Raw genomic sequence first — 19,769 nt, forward strand, 5'->3', positions numbered from 1 at the left:
AAGCTGAAATGCTGAGGCTTTACTGCAGTCAGTGGTGAAAGAACAGAGCTCAGGCAGTGCCACAAGCTGCTCACGCTGATCACTGGCTGTTGTTCCATAAGGGTACAAAGTGCATGAGAAGGGAAGGTCTTTCTAAAACTGGTAACTGACACAGGACTTTCGTGGCTGGGAAAATGGTTTTGGAGGCAGTATGGGCACAGAAACCAACGCAGTGGAGTCTCGCCTTTGTTACTTATTCTGTGAATGCCCATTTTCAGTTTGGCTGAGAATGGAGCACATCAAAAGCTCCCCCCATAGTCAGACTTACAGAACTTGTATAGATTACAGATTAAGGATGTTTATCTGCAGTTTGTGAGGAGGAGCAATACCTGATGTGCTCATGGCAGCAGCAGCCAGTTGCTTTGCTCACAAACATCAGCTACACTACAAGGAAGAGGGTTATAATTAATCTGCTGGTGTACCCACTAGAATAACACAAATCTCTGGTTTCAGAGGATGTGTTTGGTCTTCCTCTGATACTTAAAACATTTACCACAACACCTGACCCACGTGTAAGATTTTCAGGCATCTCAAGCTAGCAGTAGAGGAAGGAGCCAGCAGCGTTTTCTTCCACGTGGTGTCAGCATTGTTCTCTCTCACTCTAGAGCTGTTCTTTCCTTTGGACATAACCCTTTAATGTGTTCTGAGAACATGTCTTAAAATTGGGTATTACATTTCTATTTTGGTAGTGTATCGGAGCATCAGCCTGTTCCTTCCTCAGATAATTAATTGATATCAGAGAGGCATGAAAAGGAAGAGTATGGATTCACCTCTAAACCATTATGAAATGCTATCCTTTTTTATTTTATGCTTGTGTCACCTTCCTTACTTGAGCAGGACTGCCAATAAAATTTCTTACCACTTTTGTGTTCCTTTTCTTTGGTGAACACGGGCAACTTGATTTGTTTGCTGATGTCAAAGACTTCTCATAAAAAAACACCAGAAGTTAAGTCTTTGATAGAAAAACAAGACCTTGGGAAATAAAATGTATTTGTACTGAAAGGCTTATGATATATAAGCATCAAATATTTCCACATTTTGACTTGTCTTTGGCTGTAACAATGGGGGAGATGAAAGAGATTATTTTAAACCCTTAGTGGCTTTTCATTTCATGCAAGGTTAGGGTCGGAAGTGAGCAATGTTTTCAGAAAGTAAGGCAAGAAATGCAGAGTAAAATAACCTGAAAAAATATTCACTGTCAAAAAAAAAAAAAAAAAAACAGAGAAAATAAGGAAGTCCAACTTTCTTTTTTATAACAGTAGTTAATTGTAGATCATTTAACTGTAGTTAGTTACAGAGCTGCGCAACAGTGAATTTAATAGGCATATTCTGAATGCAGTTTCCTCTCACGCTGCCTCTCTCACACCCGACAGTTCCTAGACTGCTTTGTTCCTCTTTAATTAGTTTATTTCCCCTACTCTGGCAAGTACGCAAACATCCTTAAGCACTTAACACCAATCGAGAGAAGAATGGGGCTAGCACTTATCGCCTTGCATGCAGAAAGGCTCGGCTGAACCTCGAAAGGCCACAAGCATCTTAGAACCTAATGCAGTCTCCCTCTCGCCCAGTTTATCTGGTTTTCTCCTGTAGAGTGGAGTCTGCAGTGTTTACTTTATTTGCTTCAAGTAAAAATGGAAATGCATGTTCATGAGTCAGCATTTTTGCTAGATGGTTTCCAGAACTATCAAATGCTGGGTACCTTTTTATTCTGTTATGAGAAGGAAAGGGATGAAATATGCCTGTAGTAAAAATACAAGTGCAATTGAGCCAAAAAATATGAGAAATGAAAGGAAATGTATGGCGAAGTTGCGTGCTACACCTGTTCCCTGGGGTCTGTGGTTAGAAAAGTTACGTCCAAGTTGCTTTGATTTACTGATACATATTTCTAGAACAATGGGGAAAGAAACTGGGGCGGAATAAGTGAAAGAAGCATTCCAAGGGTATTTTTGATTTAAGGAAATATTACTGCAGTTGGCTTTGCATGCATGGGTTGGCTTCTGCGGCTGGTAATTTAGATGGATGCTTGAAGCCGAGGTTCTGCCAGCAACTTTTATCCTGACCTTTGAATTTTCACTGACCATCTGCTTTAATTAGATGTTGGCCTGTTCCCAGGGGACTGCAGATGTGCTCACATGGATTCTGCCTGGTGAAGGAATCCTAGTGTGGGCCTTAGGCTGCTCTGCCAAGTGCTGGGGTAGTCAGCTGTGCCTGGGGAGGGTTTTGCAAAGAATGCTGCTCAGGACTGAGTTTTCTGGAAGCTGCTAGGACAAGGAAATACTTGGATGCTGGTTTGAGTTTGATCCACTGCTGTTTTCAGTACCCAGCTGGAACTTTGCCTAGGAGCTGCTGGTGTCAGCATGTGAGAGCAGCCACAGGAGCTCTGCTTTGGGGTAGCTCTTACACGTGGCAAGCTGGGCAGAGCAGGGAGCCACATCTTCTACAGCTTAGAACTGACCTCTGCTCTTTCTTGCCCATGGAGGGGCCAAGAGAGGCTGAGGTTAGCCAAGATGGGCAGTGCTGGGACCTCTGCCTGGCACGGGCAGGAGAGGGGCTGGGTCAGGGAGAGGCTGATCCCTGTGCAAACCCTGCAGGCAGGGCAGTGGGAAAGCTGTGCAAGTAGAGGAGGACAGAAGATGTCATAGCGTGTCCTTTACAGGCCCTAAAATCTGTAACTTCAGGATTTTTGTATGTTCTTTTACCCTTCACCAAAGACATTAAGATGAATAGGATTACATTGAAGGGAAAAAATTACTTTAAAGAAAAAAAAAAAAAGGAAAGAAAGCAAAAAGAAACATTTTGGTCTATTAGTGGTTTATATAATATCTTTAGTATTTTCATAGAGTTGTAGTGGAGATCAAGTGAAGAAATTGTGATGTAGTCTTTACTATATTCTTTTGGTGTTTTTTAGTTCCCTGATTCCTAATTTTATTTCTAGACTCTCTGGGAAGTCCATGGATAGATTTGACCTTCATAACCTTTTCCATGGTCAATACAAGAGGACCAAGCAGCAATAATAGAGAGTGAGCTGAATTTGGATACAGGGAACACACTGTAACTCAAAATCATACAGTAGCTATAAAAATATGTTTGTGTTCTGCATATTTTCTCTAGGAAAGTATAGGAAGCAATCTACCACTTAATTGCAAGAAATGATGGATGAACAAAATATTTCCTTGGTTAAATATCTGATCTGCTGCTTTTCTTCTCTTCCAATTCTTGCTTTGATGTCGTTAATGTTTAGTCTAATTCCTGGCTATTCTGCTGCTCATTTATATTCCATGATGCCTTCCAAGCTTAACCAAAATGCTGGTTGGGGTGGAGGGTGGGAAAAGACAAAGATAAACTATGTTTAAAATCAGTATTAAATGGGTTGCAGAATGGTAAAGAGCCCTACCTTTGCAACCACTAAGCAGGGTTTATGTTAGAAGCCTAAAGAACTTGTGAAAACTGCTGTTTACAGACCTACAAATTGCTGAATTCTAGATAACCAGTGATCTGAGCCTTTCTCTCCTCAGTAATTTGTGTATTGTACCAAAATCTCCTTTTGGATCTGTCCAGAGCAGGAGTTAAGCATTAGCAGCAGCAAACACTGTTGACTTCTTTCCCAGTGTTTATTTCCTGTATTCACATGGTAACAGTCACTGCACTTTCTGACCAGAGAGAGCATAAGTAGATGAAATCTAAAGTCAGATCCATGAAAATGTCATTCCTTATAAAGTCTCTTTGTTTCCTATGTCTACAGCAAATCCAGATCCATGTAATTGTCATTCTTTATGAAATCAGTTTGCTTCATTATAGCAAAACCAGGAGCAGATTAATTCATTTGTATGCTTAAAACTCACAGATATGCTGTTTCTGAGAAGTGTGCGTAGGGATCTGCTAAATCACGACTTAGGAAAAAACTCAAACCAATCAACAAACCAAAACCCCAACGAAACAAACAACCAAACCCCCCACACAAATAACTTTGCAAAGCTTTGCTCTGATTTCTGTTTTTAAACCCTTTGCTGAGGAACTTTTACCTGAGACACAGATTTCAAAGTTAGTCTTATGTTTTCTTCCAGTGAAACCAACTTTACTTCTTTAAAGTAAAGTTCATTTTCAATGAAAATCAAAGAAAAAAACAAAGAATACCATTATGTGCAGCAAAGGAGGGCAGCATTTCTTATACTCTTATTAATCTGTCTCTCCTGAGGAGCTTGGCACTGACAGAGTCACTCCAGAAAGAGGAAAAAAAACTCTTCAAAGTGAGATATAGTAATTACAGGACAGGTCAGGTCCGGTCCTAAGAATGCAGAGGGGAATGACGGATCTCTTCAACTTCTTCCCACTTAATGGATTCTACAGTATGTAATCTTTCCTTCTTTTAAATTTTTGTATAGCTTTGAATTTCTTTCTTTTTAGTCAAAATGAACTTCAGAGTTGAAGGGTTGCTGCTGTCCCTGCATACTCTTCAATTGTGGCTTTTCAATTAGTTGAAAGGGAGGAAAAAAAAAGGAAAGTAATGGAAAACAGAAGGAAAAATTGATTCTTTGACAACAACTTGCACTTCAATCAATAAGTGGATAGTGCTGTCCTCATCTCACCCTGTTGTAGCTTTTCTACTCTGAACAAAATATTCATTCTGGAAACAAGGTCTTTAGGTATTCCCTTTTCCTTATTCCCTTTTGCCTCCTCTACAAATCTTTTTTCTTGAAAGTCAGGGTATTATATACCTCTTTGAAAACACTGATGTGACAACATAGAACAAATTCTTGGCGTGGGGGACATACCTTATTTTTGTTTAGAGATATTTTTATTTCCTTTTCCTCATTAAATTGAAACCAATGGGAGGAAACTTTCACTAGTCCAATTCACTTCACAGTTTATAAACTATTGCTTCTTGGTCTAAAATGGCACTGAAGTAAGAAGTCACCTATCTCTAAATTAGGTTTTATACTGATGGAGATGGTATGTATATTGCTCCTTGTAGAGAGGGATGGCAAAATTCCTTTCCTACTTCAACATATCTCAGACTGGCTCTGCTCCAGTCTTGCTCCAAAGTGTGTTTTTTCTTTTGGTTTTGGGTTTTTGTTTTGGTTTTTCTTCCCCTAAGAATGGAAACCTGTTCTCTTCCAGCTTGAAGCCATTCCCCCTCCTGTCCTGTCACTACAAGCTCTTGTAAAAAGTTTCTCTCCATCTCTTTTGTGGGCTCCCTTCAGGTACTGGATGACCATAATTAGGTCACCCCAAAGCCTTCTCTTGACAAAAATTAACAGATTAGTGTTTTCTTCTGCTCTGCACATCCAACAGGGAAATTTACACCACAGCAGAAGCAAAGCACAGGCTCCATTGGGAACAGAATCACGGAATCAGTAAGTTTGGAAAAGGCCTCCACGACCATAGAGTCCAGCCTTTAATATTGCTGTGCCAATCTCCCCACTCTAGGTGGTGCTTAGATATTATCATGGGCAGGCTGGAATTTCTTCAGTGAAGTGGAATGCACATTTGAATTACGTAACGGTGACTTTCTGACATTTTCACAGGGTGTCTGCATTCTTTCCTCAAATAGACAACAAATCAACAAATTCCTACCAAAAATCCTCACCATGCAAGTAGGGCTGCACAAGGGACTTGTGTTACCCCACAGGAATCCTTGGAGCACCTTGTGAATTCACCATGCATTGGGTTAATTCACTAAATAATACTGTAGTAGGGGTGGTGCTATTTTTCTTCCAGGAATCCGATGCTCAACAGAAGCTGTGCAGAGGTGCCAGTGTGAGATCTGTGTTACTCAGGAGAGGGTTAAATCACATTGGACTGGCAATTTTGCTAATGTGGCTGCTAATTAAACTGCTAATTAAGCTAATGCAACTACTTTCAGTTCTTCTGGCAGCATTTTCCCTGCACTGGATACATACATGTTCCTCAATGTGTTATGCGTGTACCAGCTGTTTTTAAATGATGAAGTAAACAAGTTCAGAGCAACTGACTGCACTAGGGATGTGGTCTCTCTTAAATGAACATTTTTTTTATTTTTTGTAAGTAAGGTGGGCAGGAGTTCAAAAGGTGACTGCAGTCTCAGCTGAACCTTTGAATATAAGCTCTAAAGTGCCAGGAAATAAATTGGAATGAGGTTTCTTTGAGACATTATTTTTTACTGTAGAGAATATTTTAAAAGGAAGAAGGAAACAAAAAGGGTCTGTAGTGCTTAAAAATTTTTTCTTAATCTTGCCCTCACTCTTTTGGAGACTTAAAACCTGATCTGAGGCGTAATCCAGAAAACCATGTCAAGAAGATTTGTTCAAAAGCATACAGTGTGTTGACATCAGCACGCTCTTATTATGGCTGTCATGTTCTCTGTCCTGAAGCCTCATTCTAATCTCCTGCCAGCATTCAAGACCAGTGCTTCCATTTTGTTTGAATTAATTAGTGGAGTTTAGATGACTCCCCAAATCTGAAATTGTCAAAATTTTACAGCAGGGTGTTCTTAAAGGCTATTTTTGCCCTAGTTAATAACAAGTAGGACATCTGACTGCATTTTTTGTATTGTTTAAATTGAAAATACATGGCCCATTTGGAAGCAGAGAAAATGGTAAACGAGAGCTATATTTATGTACTTATCTTGCCTTTAAAGTTAATCTCCTGTTACTAGTCTTGAGCCTTTTGGGTTGCCATAGAAACTGCCACAGCCTCCAACTGTGCTTCTCCCAAGACTTAATTACATTCTGAGTTTCATGTTCTCTCTATTAACTGCAGCACTGGCAGACACACACACATTGCAGAATGAGTTGAATTAATGGTTCAATATGTTGTATGCATTTTTAATACTATGTTTCCATACCCCTTTTCAGGTTTTTATTCACCAATTAAATTCTTCTGTAACAGATAGTGATACCACAGGGATGGATTCTCTCTGCTGCCACTATGTTTGATGTTTTCAAGTCTTTGATGCCATCAAAGTAGCTGCAAGAGTCATTAGTTTTAAGGACTTGGTTTTTTTCCCCCTTGGAGAAGTCAGATTACTCCTGAATTACCTTATATCTCTGCTGAGGTTTTTGTGAGTCTTCACCTCTGAAGGCAGCACTGAAGTGCATACCTGCTGTCTCAGTAGCTCTGGTAAGCTTTTGCTGACTCAATGCTCTTTCACATGATTTTTACTTGATCAGTGGGTCAAAGGCAGTTGTTCAGCCAGGCCTGTTTTTAGGTGGGGAATATAAATTCATTAAGGAGGGAAATGAGTATGTCTGTATGCAAAGTTTGATAAGGCTTCTCTGGGAATTATTTATTATGTCCTTGATGAAATTTCTTATCAGAACTGGACTGATAATGTGTCTCATTCAACGAGCAGAACAAAATCTCAGAGATTTGGTTTCCCACTTGGCTCTCAGCACAATGATGCTGTCAGTGCAAATACAGGGCTCTTACAGATGCCATTCTGCTTCCAGTGAGGGTGAATTCATGGTTAATACCACTTTGTGCTCATTTAAGTCCAGTACTTCCTAAATAAAAATGCTATTCCCACTGTTCTTTGTCTTGTGCAAAAAGAGGAGAGAAAATGTATCCCTCTGTTAAGCCCTCTGCCTCAGTTCTGCTTTGCCTTGTGGGTAAGAAATGGGGAATAGGAGAGACACCTCCATGCACTGTTGCTCTTGGACCCAGGATATTTCTGTACTTGTATTAATGAAGGCTCAGAGATGTGCTTTTATCATCAGTAGAAAACACCCCAAAAATGGGGAAAGAACAAAGGCAGTGATGCTGAGAAACAGGGTGAGGTGGGGATTTCACCAACATGTCATTTTGTGTGTGTCAATTATGCTTTTAGACACTGGCCTGAAGGCAGCTCAAATATATCCAATGTAACTTTTAAATGTTTCAAATATCCTTTAAAATCTGACCCCTTTGCTTATGTTTTTCATGTGGTCCCTGTTATTTACTCTTTTTGTAATTCTCCATATGTGCTACTTTTCTTGAATTATGTATTGGTGGTCCCCTATAAAAATCTTTGTAACTAGGTCAAGTAAGCAAGGTAGCTTGTCTGGCCTCAGCCTTATTACCAATATTCCTCTGTGAATTTGTCTGCTAGTTTTAGCTTTTTCAACCAGAAAGAGGAATTGGGAAATGATGAAATTATGACAAAATTGTCAGGATAAATCTGAAAGAGTGAAGACAGTATTCCAGCACTTTCCCCCCACCCCCGCATTCTCTTTGTTTTTTTCCCCAAATTCCTTTTTTCATTAGCTACCTACTTTACACTTATTGCTACAACACAGTGCACATTCTGTCTCAGAACTTAAATCTCTTCCAACCTATCTCAGCTTTCCTTTTTATCTGCTCTGTGAGCTTGCACATTGAAGAGAGCTGGATTTCTCTGCCAGCACTGCTCAAGTTACATTTCCTTGATTGCACTATGGAATGCCAACCTATATTCTCAAAATCTGTGTGTGCTGGAGATCTTCCTCAAACATTCTAAAAACACTTGCTTTGGGATGAGATTCATTTGAATTTGAATATAAAGTAAGTATTGTTTGTTGGCTTCTTGCCATTCTTGAGGAGCCAAAGAGCTGCCATGTCTCCAAGCTGTCTGTCTCCAGGAGCTCTTCCCAGGCAGTGACAGCACTTTCTTTGGAGAAAGCTCTGCTTGCACTGTTTCTGCAGGCATTCAGAACAAAGACCTTCCCTATCAGCTGGACAGCCCAGTGTGTGAGCATGTGGAAGTCTTGACGACAATTACATGCAGCTCCCAGCAATCCCAAAAGAGAGAAAAGACTCATTAGAAGTCTGAGATGTGCCAATAGCAGCTTATTTTACCCCACTGTGGAGTGTCTTGTGAAAGCTTTTTCACATAAGTCATAATTTCTTCTGATTTCTGTAGTTTGTATCAATTTTAGGATGTTCCCACAGTGGATTCCTAGTTGCTAGGCTTTTCTACAGGCTCATGGCCTCTTTGGAGTACAGGTGGCTGGATGTTTAGGGTATTCCTGGGGCCACTTCAGCTTGTGCAGTTCTGGTTGGGGATTGCAGTGCTTTGTGCACAGAGTCACTCATTGTGCTTTGCTTCTCCTGCCTTGCCAAACACTTGTCTTCAGGTACCTGTTGTTCATCCCTTCTTCCCTTTCCCATCCTGTGGGAGAAAACTGACTCACAACTGGCTCTATACATCACCCACAGGTGAGCAAAGAGTAGGGATGTGCTTCCTCTCAGCCTTTGTGCTCCTCTTGGTCAGATGAGGCGCGATGCTGCTCCGGGATGTTTGGGTTGGAAGCCTGGCTGTTTCTGGGAGCAGGGAAGAGGAGCAGTGCAAGCTGCTGCCAGAGGTCAGGGAGACAGACTTCAGCCAGGCTGCTGAGTGGTCAGTGGAAGGATTAAACCTGGTAACTGAATTTTTACTTTGGGTTCAGCTCCTAACCTTGCTCTTCAGTATAAGAAGGAGTGGAGTGAAATTTGAGTTTTGGCTAAGCAGGGGCACTGCTGAAGAGGTTCCTACATATCTCAGGCAAATATTCCCAGTGAAACAAGGAGAAGCACTGGGAAGGGGATGTACACATAGGGACAGGCTTATTCAGCAGTTCTCAAGTCTGTATCACTTTATCTTTTGTTTTATTTACTTAACTGAATACAGATTTCCTCCAGTACATACTGAGCAAGATGGGAGGTGACACTGGGTAGAATGTAGTCTCTGTAGGGCTAAACATTTAAAATTCCTGAAATCTAGACCTACTACTTATTTTCAATGTGATTTATGTCTCTCCACTTCTCATTTGTGCCTCCAGAATCACTCCCCAGTGAAAATGCTGTTTTCTCTTCTAACCCTGCTCACCTCAGTGGCCACTTGGCAGAAGGTTTCACCTATGAGTCAGCTGAATGGGTCATTTTGTGTGTCCTTGCATGGCAGGCAGTGGAAACGTGCATGGGCTCTATTAATATCTGTTCTTACGTAAACAGAACCAATTTTATTCAGTTCTGCAGCTAATGAAGCACTGTGGGAACAAGACAGCCAAAAGCTTGGGAATTACTCTACAAGGAAGGATTTCAGTGTTTTTTTGGCAAAAGCTGCCTAAGCTCAAGGCTTTCTTGGTAAGAGCCAACAGTAACAAGGTCTTATTCTGAACAGGAGTCTAAATAAACAGAATTTTTCTGCCTTTTTTGAAAGCTCACACACAGAAATCCCAAAGTTTATTTCAAAGAATGCTGAATTTTTATCAAGTTACAGCCAGATACTCAATTTTGAGGAAGAGCTCTAATGAAAGAAATGAGGAGTTGGAGTCCCAAATTGAGACCTATGGAAAATTCTCTTTATTTACTTTGAAATACTTACAGGATGGAAATAGGTTTTTTTCCTCAGGTCTCTGTTGATTTCCTTAACATAGAAAGACAAAACTGAAAAGCATATAATGACTTAGAAATAATTGGATTACTATCATCAGTTACTATCAAAATTTTATTAAAATAGCTACAGAGATGTCTGAATTGTTGTGGATGATCATATATAAAATGCCTTTGAAGCATTAGCTGGCATTAGATTTACAAAGTCATAACTTCTATATGCCTTTAATTTTTATTTTTTAACATGTACTTTAAATTTAACTGTTCAATCAAACTTTAGTCTGGCAGGTCAGTATCTGCAATGCTGCATCATGTGCAGGAGAGCCCACAGCCTCACCTGTCTGTCTGTCTGCTACTTCCCTGGTGCACACAGGTGCAGCAATGTGGGGAACTCTCTTTGCCAGTGGTTTCCTAGCTGGACTGAGCATTGATAGCTCTGTGAATGTGCTAGCAGCACCAGAGACTCTGCCTGCTTAGCTGGAACCAGCACAAATTCCATCTGATGCTGGTGCTTTGTCTCAAGGGTGCTACTTCAAAGGTGTCTTGGTTTCCAGAGACTGCCTCTGGCTGGGTAATATTTCAGTATAAAGATAACATCATCAGAGATAAGAATAAGGAAATGATGAATGATCCTGTTTATTCTTGGGTTATTGCTGTTTGTTTTCCCTGGGCTGGAAGATACAGTTAAGAGGAATTTCAGAATGAAATCTTGCATACTAAATCTGCTGCAGAGCTGGCAGGAACTGATACAAGAGAGGGCAGGGCTCTGCCTTAAATCCTTCTCCTTTGTGCATTTTTCTCCCCCTTCCTTGGTGAAATCCTGTCTTCAGCCACCTCTGTCTTTCTATTTTAATAACATGGTGCAGTAGGAATCTCAGACTAATGGGGAAAATGTGACCCAGTGTGTGTATTTGCAGTGCAGAGAAAGCAGGAGTCTTTTTCCCTTGGCCTGTTTTCCATTTGCCAGTTCCCAGTATGTCTTTATATCATCAGTGGAAATATTAGTAGGAAACCAAGCAATCACTACTGAATGCACTGATCTGCGCAATTAGTCTTCAAATAAATCAGGATGGCTGCTCAATCTTGTACATTCAGTGCACATGGCAAAAGCTGAGGTGTAACAAGGTCATTTGATGAGACCTGCATGCAAAAGCAATGGTAAAGGAGACACCAATCTGCAGAATAAAACTGAAAAAAATTCGTACCATATGTTCAGTGCCAGTGAGAAAAATGAGCCATTTATTCCCCAATCCAAAAGTAAGTTTATAACTCTCTTTATGAACTTGTTTTTCTGGATCCAAACATAATAAAATGCAACCCATAATTTGTTAACTGCTCACAATTGCACCTGACCGCATGAAAAATATTTCTGAGGTCTTGCAAGAGCCTGTAATAATCAGAGAAGGACCAAAAAAGCATGAAGAAAACCACAATAATAAAACAATTAAAAGGCAATCACTTTTAAAATAATTGAGTAAGTATTTAAATTAAGAAATAATCTCAATGCCCATTTCCTGAGAATGTGCACTGTGCAAGGAAGTAGAAGGTAATTATGCTAGAGAAGACCTGTGGTAAAATCTTTAATTATAATCATTCAGAGAGAAGTTAATTAAAAGCATATCTTTAATGTAGCAGAATGGTTTTCCGCACGTGCCACCATTTGGGACTGAGTCTCTTCTGCCCTCTCTGTTATTTAACTTAAATAGTTACAAATAGCTGTGAATGCACTTCTAATTTTCTCTTATCTGCTGTACAATGGCTTTTGTTCCAGGAGGGGGTGTGCAGAAGGCTGTAGCCTTTTCTTTTTGCAGGAAAAGAAACAGCCCCTCTCAATCCTTATTGCTGTGTAAAGAAGTTACAGAAGTAACTGCAAAATTTGAATTTACAAGTTTCCTGGGAGCTGGCCTTAGCCATGCTCCCTTTTTGCTCCCGTTTTCCATTCCCAGTGCAGATCCCAGGCGTGCTGGGCAGGACTGATGTCCCTGTTGGTGGTCAGTGTGCTGACACACCTGGCTCCACCAGCTGCTGCTCTGCCATTGCACTCACAGCAGCTGCCACCCTGCCTGAGCTGCGTGGGGAGGGATGTTTGGCCCTGGAAATAATGTAAGGAAATAGCAAGTGGGCATGGAGAGCAATGTCAGGCTCCCACAGCCTTCTGGTAATTAACCACAGATTATGAAGGGCAGCAGAGAGGATTTTCTCCAGCTTTTTTTTTTTTTTTTTTTTTTTTTTTTTTTTTTTTTTTTTTTTTTTTTTTTCCAGAAGTGGTTTAAGAGTTTTACAAAATGTGGAGAAGCTGACAGACAGTGCAATACCTTGAAAAATCTATGGGTAGGAATGTACTGCCTGTCCAGACTCTTATGCATGCTGAATCCATGCCCAAATACTTGGCATGTATGTTTTGGTGTTTGATGGTTTTTATTTTTAAGCAATGAAATTTGTTTCCAAAGCATTTCTATGTGACTTTCCCAAATTAGGCTGCACTAAATTATTGTTAATGGGGTAATGCTTCATTTAGCTGCAGACTTCCCAAATTATACTTTAGCTTATGGTGTTCAAAACTGAATCAGCCCTTCCACTGTTGCAGTTGTCCATGTTTTTGGCTCACAAACCCAAACCAGTAGTGAAATGCATCCTTATTCTGCTCCTTGCCCCCAAAAGGTCAGTGCTAATGAGCACAATAAGACCAATCAATTCTGAAGCTTCTAGGTGAGACACTAGGAAGATCTTTTGAATGACTGAAAGAGAAGGGTTAGAACTCCTGAGTCTTCAAAATGTTTGTCTGTGCAGCAAGCAGTGTGCCAAAGCAATTGTGTGCTCCGAGGCCACGTGTCAGCTGAAATTTGAGGGAGGTGGAAAGCTGACTTTGAGGCTGGCTCGAACAGTAAGTGAACAGGACAAACACTTCCACCCTGCACAGGTTTTATTTTCAAGCTGTTGTGCAGTGGACACTTGAAAGCTGCTCGTTAGAAGTCTGTGAGGAGCTGGAGGTGCTGGGATGATACAACCAATTGATTTTATTGGGCAAAGCACACCCTCTGAAGGAACTCTCTGATTGGAAAGCCTTTTTTAGGAGTTCAGTTTGTATTACCCAGCTCAGTGTAGAGAAATGTTCACAGTTGTATCAGTTTCGAGAATTGATAACACAGTGAGTGATTGCCTGGGTTTTATCAGCTCTCTGAGTGAAATTTTTCAAGTTAAAAGTAGCTGTTTCTGTTAAAAGAATAAACATTGAAACACTTAGGCATATGGGAGCTTTTACAAACTGTCCACAAAATTAAAAATAACAATATGTCATTAAATTTTTGTCAACTGAGGTAACCTCAGGTAATTTCTGTTCTAGGAAAGCTGGACTAATATATTCTGGCCATAGAATGAGGTAGAAGGCCCAGTCAAAACCTAACGTTACTGCCTCTACTAATTTTTAATATTCTGTACAAAAGATCCATTAATAAATTTTGAGATTAAAGACTTAACTAATTGTCTTAGTGAATACTAAAATATCTTTCATTTCAAGATATGTTTGTACTCATATGTTTCTATCATAGGGGTTTTCTTTGGTAAAATTGTTTTCCAACATTAAACATATTTCTTAAGGATAAAATAATGAATATCTCTGCTCCAAATATACTAGGTTCTGTTTAAGAGGTGAGTTCTCAACAGCAAATAGCAGACTAATTTTTCATCCTGCTTAAAATGGAGATAAAATATTTCAGTTGAGTAGTAGAGGTATAGGTTACATTTGTAAGATATACCTCACCTTCTTTCATGCTAAAACGATTCAACTCAAAACTTCTTGCTGGTTCCCTAGTAAGATATTTATTACCATTTTAAATTTATTTAATTCCTTCTTGATGTTACATCACCTCAGATTATTAAATGTCTATCAAACATAATAATAGCTTTCAAAGAGCATAATAAAGCTAAACAGCCATAACAGTGCTACTGGGTACTGCAACATAATCTCAATTTAAAAAAGTGAAACTGAAGTTTTTTAGGAATTCTTGTATGCTACATACTCCGAGAAGATGCATTAATAAAAGTAATACATTTATTGTTGAGCTCTGTTCCTCTTTGGAATGAAAATTCCAGCTCCTGGTTCTAGGAAGTGCCAAGATAGCTGAAAAAGAAATGTCAGATATTGACTCAGATTTGCTATACCTGTAAGAAGGCCATTGTTTTCTGTCTGTAGCACGTGATCTCTCAAAAGTTTTAATAAATTATCACATGGGTGTGCTTACAGCAGTTCATATTGCTATGAATTTTGAGATTCTATATTCAGAAATGTCTGCAGCCTTTCTTTGAGATTTGGTGTTACATCTTCTCTCTCAACAGTGCTTTTATAATTATTTTCTTTTAATACGAAGCCAGAAAAACATTTGCCATAGCAAAGTTTAGCAGAATGAACTTAAGGTATTATGTCCAAAACACCATGGGGAAAATTTCAGGTTATAAGGGTTTGCATTTTTAAAAAGTACTGGCTTATTTTTAAATACTCTTGCCACTGAAGAGGTTTTTGGGGCTACAAGCTGGTGTTTTTGTATAAGTAGATGCTGTAAAAAAATGTTGCCCTCAATGCACTGTGCTGATTGAAATTATCTTTCTGCATTGCAGTTTTTCACTTAGAACAGTACTGTCAAACAAATGGCTTTTCTTTAGTGCATTTTACCCTCCATTCAAAGAGGAGTTTGGTTAAGTGCAGTATGCAACAGCTTGGTGAACCATCCTGCAGTGAATTAGCCATTAGTGAAAGAAGTCAAAAAGTTTAGACTCAAAGTCTAACTTTAACATGTAAAGGAGAGAAAAAAAATCACTGTGTTTTTGTGTCTTTATCAGACACAAAATGTTTATTTTCTAGATGTGTTCTTTTCTGTGGCTCCAGATTCCTTGGCTGCAAGGAACGCATTTTTAAATTTTGAGTTAACTGTTAATTACAGCAATTTCTTACACTAAGTAACTGCAAAGATCCCTGGAGAAATCTCAGTTCTTACGCAGAAATCCATGTGAGATTAAAAACCACTGATGTGTGTTTAGGGTGCAGTGATGCCGTGTGTGCTGGGTGTTCATAGCTCTGCGACTTCCACAGAGAGTTTATTTTCTTTGTTAGTGTTGTAAAGTTCAGGAAGAAAACACTTAGTGCCTCTTGTCAATAAGGTTCCAGTGAAGACCATGCAGTAATTAAAAGCTGATCTTTCTAGAGGGAATTTGAACGAAAATAATGCTGACTCTTTAACCTAGGGGAACTGCAGCTACTGCAGGGGAAAGGGGAGGCCTTGTATAAGTCCCCAGATGTTTAACAAAATGTTGGAGCAAGTCCAGAATAAAATAAAGCAGCTGGGCAGGGTGGGATAAAATGCACTCACTCACTGGAGTTTGCAGGGGACATTCCTGGGTTTATGATTTTAGAATAACCCAAGACAGAAGAGGAGGAGTTTTCCTTGCCCTAGGGTATCTGCAGTTCTCTGACAGTTGTATTGGCTGTGATGCTGGAAAGTGAGAAGTAGTACTTTTGTGTGACAAGATAAAAAAAAGCAATCTCATATTTACAGTCAGGAAACATATAGTGAAACTGTGATTTATGTGCATGTATTAGGGTAGGAAAGCAAAGAAAGAAGATGAAGAGACTTGGTGTTCCAGGTGGGCATTCTCACCTGCCAACCCACTGATCTGAGAGCTCTTGAGCTAATTTTCTTCCTTTTCAGCTGAGCATAATCAGCACTAGGCTTGTAAGTGAAGGGAAATTCTGTTGTTCAGCACTGTGCATGAAATTCCACATGGCAGGCACTAAGTGCTTTGTGTTTGTTTAAGATTTGGGTCTTGATTTATTTAACAAGGCAGTTCAGTGCTTGGCAGCTTGCTTAGTATACTGAAGCTCTTGGAAGTAGGCACACGCCTGTTTCCCTGACTTGGGACTAAACAATGGAAATGCAAAAGAAGTTTTGCATTTCCATGATAATTATTCTAAGATTACTTGAGGCTTGATCAAGGTTGCTTGATCACTTTTTGTGCATGACAAGTTCCTCCTGAGCAGCTGTGATTGGACGAGGCTTTTTCACTGCTACGCAATACTCACATGGCAGATGTAATTGCAATAACACTTTTGTGTCTGTACTGCAACCTGGTGACTATTTGGAATTTTCTATTTTTCTAGCAGAGCCAGGAAAAATCACAAAGAACGAAAGGATAAAATGTGAAAAGGGTATTGAAACTAGAACAGATTTTCCCGTTTCCATTTTACATGATTTACTGTCTGGGGTTCAGATAACACAAGATCTGATTCAAAACTCTGTTATCTCTAAAATTTAAAATAGCACCACTGAGATCCTTCAAAGGGAAAATGGGACTTAATCTTGAATGACAACATCTCCAGTTGGTTTGAGGACAGACTTTTAAATCCTTCCTATTTGGCTACTTTGCTGTTTTTTATAGATGTCTCCTCTATTCAACTGTGAGGTCTTGCAGTTTTATATTTGTATCTTCCATTTGCCATAATATTTACTCTCACAGCTCTTATATTGTGTGAAATTGTGGGTACCCTGAGCAGAGGGGAATTTAATACATGGAATGCATGACATTTTTGATGCCCTCTCACCCTTTGGATGCCTGTAATGGACCGCTTGACCTTTTCTATTACCTCTCACATGGGTGACCTTTGAGCTCCTGATGACCTCTGATCTTTTGGCAACATTTTGAGCCCAATCTGACCTTTCAGTAGCCTTTGATTCTGCAACACCATTTGTCCTCTTGCAGTGACCTATGACCCAGGATGACATCAGAACTTTGGGGATGACCTTTGACTCCTGAATGACCTCTAGTATGTTTTCTGTTAGAGTTCTGTAAGCATGTCCAGCTCCTACACCAGGGCTGAGGTCTTGACTATAAGAATATTGCAAATGCTTGGAAGAGCCAGAAGCGCTGTTTATCCTCCCAAAAATAGCTAAGAAAGCACAAGTGAGCAGTGACCAAACTGGTCTGGAATTGAAATCCAGCCTCGTACATTCTGTTTCTCCTCTCTACACAGGCCAGCAACACAGAAGATGCAGGAGGGGACAGACTCACATTGCTAAGGTAGGATGAAAGCATTGAAAGTATCTTTAGTTTTGACTGCTTCATGGAAACTTTTGGTATCTCAGAAGAAATTTCTATACTGTACTACTTCAATGTAATTACACTTGGTTTGTTGGAGATTTGCTGGAAGAACAATCTAAAGAGTGAAACTTCTCAAAGTCTTAATGCTGATATGTATCAGCTGTAGACAGATAAATGCAGGCCACTGTCACCAGCTGACTCCCAAAAAAATATATTGTTGATTCCTGGGTGGGTTGTTTATGTGGAGTTTTTTTTCTCAGTATTCCTGTAATGTTTTATTTTGCTTATACCCGAGTGGGCAGGAGGAACTGCCTGGTGTCAGGAAGCATTTAATGAATTTGCACTGGTGTGGATTTGCACCAGTTGGTGGAGATACCATCAGTAAATATATCAACAACTGAACTCCTTTGCTGTGTTTCTGTCAGAAAGGCTAGGCTTTTATGAGACTGGCATTTCTCTAAGCCAACAGCATTATGTTACGCCCCAAAACTAGATTTCTTTGCATCATTTCTCCAGCAGACTTGTCTGACCACTGGGACATATTTTAGCAGAAAAAAATTTTAAAGGAATATTTTACTCATAAAACTTAGAATCACAGTAGTGTCTTCCATCCCGTTCGCATTTTGGAGTAAAAATACATGGACTAAGCTAATAGCCAAGCCACTGAAAAATCATGGTACACATTCCAGTCTTTAATATATAGTGAGGTTTTTTTTCAGAGACCGAGTTTTTTGAATTCTCCAGTAAAACAGCTGAGGAAAATATATTATGGTTCAGAACAATTTCAAGTATTTCCCAAATATTTTGTACTGCCAGATGCTGCTGAAGTATCCCACTTAATATTCTGTTTGCTTTGCCAGTAATGCATCAGATTAATAAATCACATTAGGTAGGAAATAGCTTTTTGAAACAACTAGGAAAGGTAATTCAAGGTTTTAAACAAAGCCATTGAAGCAGAAATAGGCTGGCATTTCCCAAAAGCTAATCAAATACTAGCAGATCAATGAGGGAGTGTAACACATCATTTGGAAATCAAATGTCAAGGGAGATTTTAAAAAATACTTTAAAAAACTCTGCTTCTGTTTGTCAGCAGACGGTACCTCCCAATGTCAAGCCTCTATCACTATAGAAATTACCAACTCCTGTTGGAACAATCTTCTATTCTGTGAGGGGACATTTTCTGAATCTCAGTGATTGCTGAAGTCTGGTGGGGGACCTGCACATGCTCCTCCCTCATTGCTGGATCTGAGGCAGAAGTTCTGGGGGTTTTATTCCTACGTTTTTGATTATAGTCATACATCTGGCAGTTGTTTTAGTCGGTTACACTGAATTTAAATTCTCCCTGTCATACTGTTGATAAGTAATAGTTTGGATGTCCATCTGTGCCCAAGCCCACCGGAACCCGGGCTAGCTCTGAACATTCTGGTAGCCACAACAGGAGTGGGGAACAGCTGGGGACTGGGGTTTGCCCACAGCTGAACCTGAAGAGCTGTAAGCTCTACAGTGCATGCTGTTACAGCCACGGCAGGGACCAGGCGAAGGAGGAAGGATGGGGCTCTTTGTCTTGAGGTTCCATGGGCAAGGTTTATCCCAAGTGAAGAGGGCAAGACAGAAAAGCCCCAAGTGTCTCAGTGTAAGGGGTTAAATACAGCAACAAACCAGGGGGTGGAGACAAAAAATCAACCAATAGGGGGACTTTAAGGGTGGAGCAAGGGCATTACATCAGTCATGTGGGGCCAATCGGGATAGGGGGAGGAGAAGGAAAGGTCGCATCGGCCAATGGGGCCTCGTGGATTAGGGGATTTCCAAGTGGGTGTTTTGATCAGGGATTGGCCCAGGGGCTGAGTGGCATGGAACATTCAGTAAAAAGGGGCAGGGTCGCCTTGACAGGCAGGGAAGGGACTGGAACAAAGGGAGGGGAAGAGCTTGAGCGACAGTTTTAAGGGAGGGTACAACTTGGGGATAAACCAACTTGGGGAAAATGTGAGGGGATAATAGAATGAGCCATTTAACGATAACATAATGAAATAAACATGAACCACAACACATCTGGGTTATAAAACAATTGAATTTCGATAGCTGCAAAGAGAGGAGAAATAAAAAATTTTAAAAAGTGTGTAAATATATTTTATAAATGCTGGAGTGCATCATCAGGCTTTGACTGCTCAGCTTGAACTTTTTTGGAGCTAGGGCACTCTTCTCAGGGATTTAAGGTCAAATCCCTTCATATAAAGAGTGGAATTAAAGCCAATTTTTCTGTCTTGTGCTTGTGCCATACATTTTGAATAAAAAAATGGTTTAGTTCTCAAATATTTTTGGAAAATTCTTGTGCTATG

The 19,769-nt window shown here is 40.0% G+C and overlaps 1 protein-coding gene across 9 annotated transcripts in view; it reads left to right on the forward strand.

Annotated features, from left to right (window-relative positions):
• The window catches only part of FAM13C (family with sequence similarity 13 member C), a 115,052-nt gene that overhangs the window by 13,990 nt on the left and 81,293 nt on the right, over positions 1-19,769 (forward strand). For all 9 annotated transcript variants that reach the window (XM_068197160.1, XM_068197159.1, XM_068197154.1 and 6 more), the window contains one exon: positions 17,366-17,412. In XM_068197160.1, coding sequence (XP_068053261.1) covers positions 17,366-17,412 — 47 coding nt within the window. The remainder of the gene's footprint in view (positions 1-17,365; positions 17,413-19,769) is intronic.

Source organism: Anomalospiza imberbis, chromosome 8, assembly GCF_031753505.1.
Source record: "Anomalospiza imberbis isolate Cuckoo-Finch-1a 21T00152 chromosome 8, ASM3175350v1, whole genome shotgun sequence".
Classification (NCBI taxonomy): domain Eukaryota; kingdom Metazoa; phylum Chordata; class Aves; order Passeriformes; family Viduidae; genus Anomalospiza; species Anomalospiza imberbis.